This window comes from Notothenia coriiceps, unplaced genomic scaffold (genome assembly GCF_000735185.1).
Source record: "Notothenia coriiceps isolate Sejong01 unplaced genomic scaffold, NC01 NC01_scaffold00023586, whole genome shotgun sequence".
NCBI lineage: Eukaryota > Metazoa > Chordata > Actinopteri > Perciformes > Nototheniidae > Notothenia > Notothenia coriiceps.
This window is the reverse complement of record NW_011356287.1, coordinates 367,319-377,187: the sequence shown is the minus strand read 5'-3', so window position 1 is coordinate 377,187 and position 9,869 is coordinate 367,319. Positions and strand designations below refer to the sequence as shown.

The window sequence follows — 9,869 nt, the reverse complement described above, 5'->3', positions numbered from 1 at the left end:
TATATATATATATATATACATACATACACTTTAGCTGCATATGACTATAAAGACTTTTGAATAATATTAAAAAAGCGCTCTTTCATTTACTTATATGCTGTATGAAGAGACTGTAGCAGAAACCAATCAGGAAAGAAACACAAAACACCACTTAAGATCATTTATAGTTTTATTGTTGTTCTTGTTATTGTCCTCTGGAGGTAATTCAATGTTGTTATGACCAAAGACAGTCATTAATTATTCCCTCTAACACCTGTAATACATGACCTAACATGAGCATTTACTGAATTCAACATATTTACACACAGAAATGTCACAATTTCTCTCATAGGAAAAGGGATTGATTCCCAATATGTGACAAAAATGTACTTTTAGAGGTCACCTATCATGCTATTTTTAGGCAATAGCATAGGTCTCAGATACAAATATATAAAAAAACATGTCTATGAAGTGTTTTGCTCAAAATACCAAACAGATCATCCATTCTAGCCATGCCTCATATCCCTCTATTTCACTTCCTGTTTCTAAAGTGCTGATTTGGGGTATAAAGCTTTAAAATAAAAAAGAAGAGGGGGCATCATGCAAAATGATAGGTCCCCTTTAAAGGCAGAGCATGGTAACAATATCCGTCAGTAAACAGAGAACAGATGATTGACCTTACAGCAAAATGGTAAAACTCACAGTGATGACTGAAATAAATAAGTATACAAATTACACTATACAGATGTTACACTGAGCTTCTTTCTCTCTTTATGCTCAGATTCAGACGTAGATGTTAGTTTGTTACTCTGATAAATCTCTCCATCTGCATGGCTGGTTCTTCTCTTATATCTTATTAAAACAATGCAGGCCATGCTGACGATAGAGAGAATCAGAGTTGTTATCACAACGATAGGCCAGAGTCTTCTCAGACTCTCTGGTTGTGGACTCTCTTGGTCTCTGAGGTTCAAGCTCTTCAGCAGCTGTGGAAAAGGACAGAATATAACACAAGGAACCATTTGAGTGTTAATATATAACAGGTCTAATCTACGTTAAATAATCTGAGGTTTCTATAAATGCTGCTTTACGGAGCCTCTATGGATGTGACATTTAAATCTACTTTGACTTCGACTGAGTTTACTCACCAGTCACATTCAAACAGCATCTCCCATTGTTCCGTCCATAATCAGTGAACACTTTGCATATATAAAACCCAGAGTCACTGGTCCTGAGTCTGGAGACATGAAGTGTGAGGCGTCCTTCTGTGAGGACGTCTTTGTCCCATTGGACTCGTCCTGCAAACTCTGGATCCTGAGACTCTGGGAGTTCAATGCCTTTGTATAGATGAAGCAAGTTGTAGGGCCTGACAGATACTAGATCACAGACGATAGAAATGGAGTTGAGTGAAGTATCTCTTCTGGTGCTGAAGGTCCACTCCAGGGTGATGTTCTGGTTCTCCTCTGCCTGATAGGAAGCCTGAGTCACATTCACTACAAATGTTCCTGTGGAGGAGAAACAGAGGGACTCTTTAAACTGCAGCTATGTTCCTGTGGAGGAGACACAGAGGGACTCTTTAAACTGCAGCTATGTTCCTGTGGAGGAGACACAGAGGGACTCTTTAAACTGCAGCTATGTTCCTGTGGAGGAGACACAGAGGGACTCTTTAAACTGCAGCTATGTTCCTGTGGAGGAGACACAGAGGGACTCTTTAAACTGCAGCTATGTTCCTGTGGAGGAGACACAGAGGGACTCTTTAAACTGCAGCCATGTTCCTGTGGAGGAGACACAGAGGGACTCTTTAAACTGCAGCTATAGTTTCTGTGCTGCTTTACTGAGAACAGCTTTAAAGAGACTAACTGAAGCTAGCCAGAGACTCGGGGTGTTTCTCAATGTCGTGGAAGTGTCCTCCAGAGCCACTATTTCAAGGATGCTACGTCAAAAGCCGAAACGTGGAGTAAAATATCAATCTTTCAATTTGAAGGCCAGGCATTAGGAAAAATGTATCAGAAAAAACAGTTAAGCACTTTTAAAGTTGAATTTTTGAGAATAAACATTAACTTTAAGAATAAATTACTTGTAATCAAACTACTTTTTTTTAGAGAATATACTGAAAGTTCTAGCAAAACTTTATTGTATTGCACTAATAGTGTTCCATACGAAAGGGAACATATACCATTTTAATTTAGGTAAAACGGGACACAAAATGTTTTCAATAATATTCAATTGTTTCTTAGGAGGTATTAGACAGATAGATATATACTTTATTGATCCCAATTTGGGAAATTATTTTGTGACAGAAGCATAATAGATTCAGACATTCAAATAAAAATACTTTAAAAAGTGGAATAGAGAATTAAAAAATAAAAATGAAAATAATTATATCAAATATAAACAGTTTAACAATTCTGGATAATTTAAATGTTCTAATAAAAGTCAAAATACTGCAGTAGCAGTAATTAGACCCTCCAGAGAAACGCGGGCAAAAATCCTTGATTAAACATGCAGGGTTTTTATGCGGTGAAATTGCAGGAAGTTGCAAAATATGCGGAAAGTTGCGAAAAATAATAGATTTTTTTTTTTTACACACACACACACACACACACACACACACACAAACACACGCACACACACGCACACACGTTCGTTATCTGACCAGTTTCAATCTTGTAGGCTACTCACTTCGTTTCTTGTAGCCCTCGAAAGGGTTTTGGAGGTTGATCCCTCGGTGAACGTTGTTTGGCTTTCTTGTCCGCAGCAGCAGAAAGCATTTTCGAATGTTTGAGTGAATCAAAGTGGGTCGTCCCCGTCGACTTTCTCTCAGACGTATGCTCCAACACACAGTTGCACGGGGTATAGAATAGTTTCCCCCCACTTTCGTGAAAGACATCGGGGTACTGCTTTGCCCGGTCTTTAGCAGAAATGTTCGTCGTGTGAGTTCAACACGTTCACTCTACGGTGTTGTTTACCTTCTGTGATGCGCGAGCTGATGATGTCACGTCATCATCATCACTACTTCACGTCAAGACGAGTTAACTTTTTTTTTTCTCAACTTTGTGTGGAAAAATGGTGGGATTATGCGGGCTTTTGATAAATATGCGGCCTTTTAAAAATCTGCGCCATTTTGCTGATTATGCGGTAAATTCTGCGATCGCAAGATCGCGTTTTTCTGGAGGGTCTAAGTAATACATGCTCACTCTAGAGGTGCATAGACATACTTGTATATACACACATAGGATATCATAAAATGTACAGATATACAGAACATTGCAGATTGTCCATGATCATAGGAAGGAAAACTCAAACTATGTAGCAGTGAGTTCTCTGCCGGTCAGAGGTGAGCTGTTGAAATCGTTTTGGCAGAAGGAGTAAACTAACCAGAGACACAGGAGGCGAGGAAGAGGAGCAGCGGGGTGAGGAAGATCATCTTCTCCCTGTGAGAGGAAACAAACATTAGAAAACATACAGTCTGTCTTTATTCATCCCAATACTTCAGAGAACTGACACCAGGAACAGTAACATATGTCTGACACTAGGTGGCGCCAGATATCAACATTATATTTAATTTGAACTGAATCAGGAAATAGGCCTACCTTCTGCTTTGAGATCAGAGAACACAGACTGAAATACAGGACCAACTGAACCCCGACAGTTTTGTTTCAGAATCTCTCTGGGTAATAATAATAATAATAATTATTATTATTATAATAGTAGTGAATGTGTGAATGCTTCGTGAGGTGAAAAATCCGTGTATCTACGGATCTTGTGTTTGGAACGGACCGGTGATAATATTATAAACAAAGGGAAACAAGGTGAATTTAGCGATCACAATGAAAACGGCCAAGACAGAAAAAAAGCACAGAAAATGAAAGTTATAAAAAGGGCTGTACATATAATAAGCCTCTGTCTAAAATGGACAACATTGTTAGGAGATTTAAACTATACAGTGCGGTCAACTCAGCCGTCTCTCTAAGAATTGCTGATAATATGTCTACCATATCCTCTTAAAATACTCTGTCCAACAATTTAAGTTAAATGTGTTTTAACGCTTATTCAAAAATAATAGAGAAACATGCATTCTTGTACTCAGGAGGGGACAGGATTACTGGAAAAGTACACACTATAAGTACTTAATTGTATTGTGGTAGTGTAAGACTACTGAGTCAAACAGTATCAATATAATTAAGAACTAATGGTAAAATTATATTTTTATCATTCATCAAAGACAGCAGAAAACATGCATTATGGAGGGGACTTTGACAGAGGATTATTACAAAAATACACCGTAAAAGTAGCCTACTTCAACAGTGTCTGTTTTATTCAGAAAGTGTGGTAACAAATATTGGTATCGATCATTAAATATAGCAAACAGACGCTCTTCCGTTTAATTTTTGAATAAAGAAAAACAAATGATCCGTAGATACACGGATTGTTATTGAAGAGAGAACAACAGTGAGGGAAATATAGTTACAAAAGAAACTAAGCAACACTGGTGGTGCTAAATATTATAACTTTAAAATATCCATTCATTACCTTGGATGTCTTCAGTTGTCCAGTGGCTTACCTCAGCTGAAGAGCGAAACACAGTAGCCTACAGTACCTGACACATGCTCCGCTTTATATAGGCTACAGCGTTCACTGGGAGGAGAAGGGGAGGATCGGTCCACGTCACACTCCAAGAGGAGTTGGTCTGCTAGCTACGTACGGCAACCATAGACTGACTGTACATATAAAGAGAGCGGAAACCCGACGCAAGCGCAAGTTTTCCCGCCATAAACTTATCCTATCAGGTTTTATTTATCGAGCACATTTAAAAACTAGTTTTGGTCGAGCCAAAGTGCTGTACATATAATAAAAGAAAAGAAAAGACAATCATTTACAACAGAAATATTAAAATAAGAAAAAACACAGGGAAATGTCAGGTGTCATAGCTCTGACTAGAAGGCCAGAGAGAAGAAGTGTGACTTCAGTGAGGATTTAAAAACGATATCTTTAAAAAGTGTGTTGGTTTATGATCACATTTGTTGGCTATATGATAATGTTTGAACTATGAAGTCAGTAAAAATAATCTTAGTTATTTGGCCCTAACAGAGAAATTCCAAAGCTGGGAAAGACCTTTCAGATTTAGCAATAATTGATATATAAGAAAAATATTGATCTAATAACAGAGTTTTGTTCTAGAATAAACTTTTATTATGAAAAATACTTTACACACATGTAACAGTTGTAAATATGCAGTGGTGTTTAGTGTCAAATATTCATTTTTAAATCATTCAGTATAATCACACAAATTCTGTGTTTTGTAGTTAATAATAATTCTTTATTAAACGTTAAATACCTGACTAGGTTTGAAAACAGCGGGCGTAAAATTTGCTCCCAAATAAAAAAAACACCCCACCCCACACACACACACACACACACACACACACACACACACACACACACACACACAGAAAGACAAACACACAGACACACACAGGGGAGTGTCCACTGCTCTCAGCGTCAGTGAAGAGTTTTTAAAATGCAATCGGGATAATATGACTTCTCACAGAGTGTAAAATAGATAGAAGTGAGAAAGAAGCTGTGTTCCAGCTAACCTGTTCTCTATCACAAAAGCAGAAGTAAAAACTGAGCATGTGATGACATCAGCTCTGTGGTTATATTCACAGTGGATTCAAGGGCTGTGTAGCTGCAGTGTTCAAAGAAGTGTACATATACATAATAGTAAAAGTACCAATACATTGTTGACACAATACTTCCTTATAGTCCTGCATTTAAAATCGTACTTATAAAAGTACAAAAGTATTATCAGCTAATGTTTGTGACTCACTTCAGGTCTATTCCTGTTACGGCTCTTCTCTCACTGCAGGAAACAGAAGAAGATCTTTATCAGCACAACAAGTGGATCTGTGGACTAAACAGTTCATCTGAGTTATCTCATTAATAAATGTATTTGTTGACTTTGAAACCGTAGCCTTTCATTCTTGGACAGAGCAGTTTATCAAACTGATATATAAACGAGGGTCTCACAGTCCACTAGTCAGACAGAAAGCAGCAGGTTTTTAATAAGGGTCTCCAGCAGACAGACAGCTCTGAGGCCAGTGAGATAGAAACATCTATCAGTCACATCAGTAAATGAGACTCCATCCATCCCCCATGTAACATCTGTAAAGTGTTATATCTATATTTATTATAAAAACGTAGCAACGGCAGGAAGGCGGAGCTTTTTGATTACAGATTTGAAAACATCGCTGCTTGCTTTAAAAGTAGCACAATTCATTATGTCAAACCTTGGAAAGTATCTAGATATCCCTGCCCTAATGCAAAAGGAACTGGCAACTGAATATGTGTCGCCGTTTGATGTCTATTTCTGGACCGCTGCGTAAAAAGGAGGATTTCTGCCTGTTACTTCTCCGCTGTTTTCTTGTCGCTCTTGTCTTGTCAGTTTGGCCAAACTGTACACAGTTAAATCGAACGGACTTGTTTGTGCAGATGTGAGCGTCCTTAACAACGGTCAATAAATCCTTGACAGCGGTCTGTCTGTTCTGGAATAACAACGTGTCACGTGTTCTGAATTGACCAATCAGAATCGAGTATTCAACTAAACCATGTAATAATTTGTATAATAACACCTGTCTCTACTGTGAAACTCACACTGCCTCAACAAACACGTGTTTCCAGTTCAATCTGAACCTTAGTCTCTGTCTGTTCATATCTCACTTAGAGCTGAAACTCCTAATGTAAGAAAGAAGTGAAACATGTAAAGGTTTGAGTGGAGTATTAATCAGTAGATCAAAGTTGTACTCACTTCTGAAATCTCAGCTATTAATGAATATAGGACTCAATGGGACCGTTGGTTGGTTCTCCTGTTACTGCGAGGCTCACAGCTCTGCATGTGTACGTCCCTTTGATTCCAGAGACTTTGCTGGAAAGAGGAAGCCTTTTATACGTTCTTCAGTAAAATGAAGTACAAAGAGTAACAACTGTGGAAGTTAGTTTTTATATTATTTATTTTATGTATTTACTTTTTATATTTGTTATTTGAAATATCCAACCATCCTTTTACAGTTTGCATCAACATATAAATACACCACGATTCAAATAATTTATTGTAATGATCATAACCAGAAACGCTGCACGGCTGAAGGAGGCAGCGATCAGTCTGTGTCCGGTGAGGAGCGTGCACGAGGCGCGCGCACCACACACACACNCACACACCCACTTCACCGCCTCATTCTGTTTTCATTTACTCGTTCGTTATCTGACCAGAGGGCTACAAGAAACGAAGTGAGTAGCCTACAAGATTGAAGCTGGTCAGATAACGAACGAGTAAATGAAAACAGAATGAGGCGGTGAAGTGGGTGTGTGTGTGAGAGTGTGATTAAAATAGCCCCATTGCTTTTACAATAAATAAACATTGAATGTGTTTAATTGAATAGGAAAGGGGTTTAACGTTAGTGGCAGGTTGTGTATGAGAGAGAATAAATAAGACAGCCCAATATTTCAAAAAAAATCTATTCTATTTCGTAACTTCCCGCAATTTCACCGCATAAATTCACAATGCTTGTGGACGTTTCCTGTGGACATTGAGACTGTCTGCTCTCTGTATCTTTGTCTCATTCCTGTAGGAAAACTTCACGTAACCTCTGCTACGAGTTGGTATGTTGTGTTGTCTGGCTATGTTGTCTCAACATTAAATTATTTGGTATGTTTTTCCGAGGTCAGACTTTTGTGCAACACAGACACAAATCCTTGAGGGAGTTATTTCCGAAACATGCGCAAACGTTCTCAAATTCTTCAAATGACGAGTGTCTTGTAAAAATATGGAAAAGGAGATGCAGGCTTCAAAATCAATCCTCTTTAACATCACACAAAGTTACATGTGGCCTCTGCAATAACCCTTCCTAGTGATTGGAGCAATAGGCAGCATGAAAAGCATTAAAGTACCAGTCCAAGTTTGTCCGTTGTGTAATCAAGCCAATTCCTTACAAAATGAGCTACTACCGTATTTTTTAGAGAACAAAATGTTGCTTCAATTTGTCTTCAGTGTAATATTTGAGGCTTTAACTTGTGGTTGTATTGGATTATCTTGTTTAACAGCGTTTCTTTTTGCAATTTGTGTTGGAGTAACATCGATTGTTTTGGTCCAAATTCCAATATGAAATTGACTTTTGGCCTCCAAAATATAGGGGGACCAAGATCGTACTGCAATAATCCCTTTTTGTCCTTCTGTCTGGTCTTTCAGGGTCAAAGAGTTGAATGAGGAAACCTATTTGGCATGCACTGTGGTTACAGAAAGGAAAATATGCGGGGTTGGTCAACAAAAAAGGCAAAAGAGGAGGAAAGGGGAAAAACATGGCAATTATTACGTGGTCAAATTGTTTGCTTTAGCCTTCAATCCCGTCAAGAATGCACTGCGATGACTAACCTTCCCGCAGCACCACGGGCTTCCACACAAAAAACTTGTTACTGTATGCGGATGAAACAGCAGAAGTCATATTAGCAAGTTTTCTGCAAACATATAGGCCTCCTAACTCCCTGTTTTGAATATGCTACATTGTATCCCGTTGCATTTACATGACATGTTACTTGTTAGAGGCTTTTATCCAAAGCGTCTTACATACTATGGGCAGTCCCCACAGGAGCAATTTGGGGAGAAGTGTCCGACATGCTGACTGCTGTGGGGTTTGAACCTGTGCTCCACTGATCCGAACACCAGCGCACTATTCCACTGCGCCACACGCCTCCCATAATAAATAATCAATGACTCCCTTTCCAACACGCTTTGACACTTTTTCCAGCGAAGTATTTCCTTGAAACAGCGTGGCTAATTTTTAAAGTAAGGGATGAGTTCCATCATTCCTTAATGATGTCATGCATGATGGATGGTCAGCATTAACACATGCCGCAATTTCACTGGCGCCAATAAACCAGTCTTATTTCCATTGATGGGTAAAAAAAGAAACAAATTAAGCGATGAAAGCGCCCTCAAGAAACGCGCGTGTCAGTGCCGAACTGTCAGCTGTAATTACAGTATTATTACTGAGTCATTTTGGGTTGGAATTACACCCACACCCTCTCCTTCTCCGACCGGGGGGGAAATACATTCCAGGATATTTGCTCCGAGCTTTTACTAAAGTCTGACATGCCGTCACGTTTCTCTCTATCTGATGTCTCAGTCTGACGCTGTCGAGCAGAGTGAGGGGCACACAGGACCCAGAGGACTGCCAACATGCAAACACATACAACTGCAATAGAACAGAAGACGAACAAGAACAATACACATTTAAATTCCTGCAGGATATCTTGAAAAATAACACAATGTGGCGGAAAAGCCTTATTCCACCAGGCAAGTAAAGATAGTATTTGAGATAAGATCGAACTTAGTCATCTTAGTTACATGATGATATGTATAACATTGCTTCATCCAGCCTCTGTCCAATATGTGTTGCAAACAGTTATTATGACACTGAGCAGTCTGTGTGCACACCTGTGAAATATTTAGCATCTGAGATTTCCTTTATTACAGCCGCCAGCTTTCAACAACCACTTATTTAATGGAGGAGAGGGTCCTAATGGTACATTTGGGTACCCCGAGCGGAAAACAACAAAGAGGCTCAACGACTGCAGCCTGTTCACATTCCTCTGGAAAAATCTGCGGATTGTAAGAAGAGCTGCGAAGACATGGGTGGGTTAGTGGTGTAATGGAATGAGGCATGTGTTTATGGGTTTTTGGCCAAGCTGACTGTAGTCAGACATTTGTAATCCCTTGCATAGTTTGTTGACTCTGTAGTGCGAAGTTGCTGTCAAGAACAGAAGAAGGAAAGTGGATATGTGACCTGTTAAGAGGAAACATTTCTCAGCACTAAGGGAGGGTCTGCATCTTTGTTCCA

General features: G+C 39.0%; 1 protein-coding gene across 2 annotated transcripts; it reads right to left on the bottom strand.

Annotated features, from left to right (window-relative positions):
- Positions 1 to 84: 84 nt before the first annotated feature.
- LOC104954643 (myelin-oligodendrocyte glycoprotein-like) lies at positions 85 to 4,547 on the bottom strand. Of its 2 annotated transcripts, XR_799358.1 has the most exons (6): positions 4,510 to 4,546; positions 3,355 to 3,410; positions 1,125 to 1,481; positions 922 to 962; positions 599 to 669; positions 85 to 368 (listed from the first exon to the last, which is right to left on the bottom strand). XR_799358.1 is itself a non-coding variant. In XM_010781804.1 (4 exons), exons 2-4 carry the CDS (start codon positions 3,401 to 3,403, stop codon positions 826 to 828), a joined length of 543 nt encoding a protein of 180 aa, XP_010780106.1. In that variant the 5' UTR covers positions 3,404 to 3,410; positions 4,510 to 4,547; the 3' UTR covers positions 804 to 825. The 2 variants fall into 2 exon arrangements, 1 of the variants encoding a protein (XP_010780106.1); XM_010781804.1 differs by lacking the exons at positions 85 to 368; positions 599 to 669 and having other exon boundaries at positions 804 to 962; positions 4,510 to 4,547.
- Between the last annotated feature and the right edge of the window lie 5,322 nt (positions 4,548 to 9,869).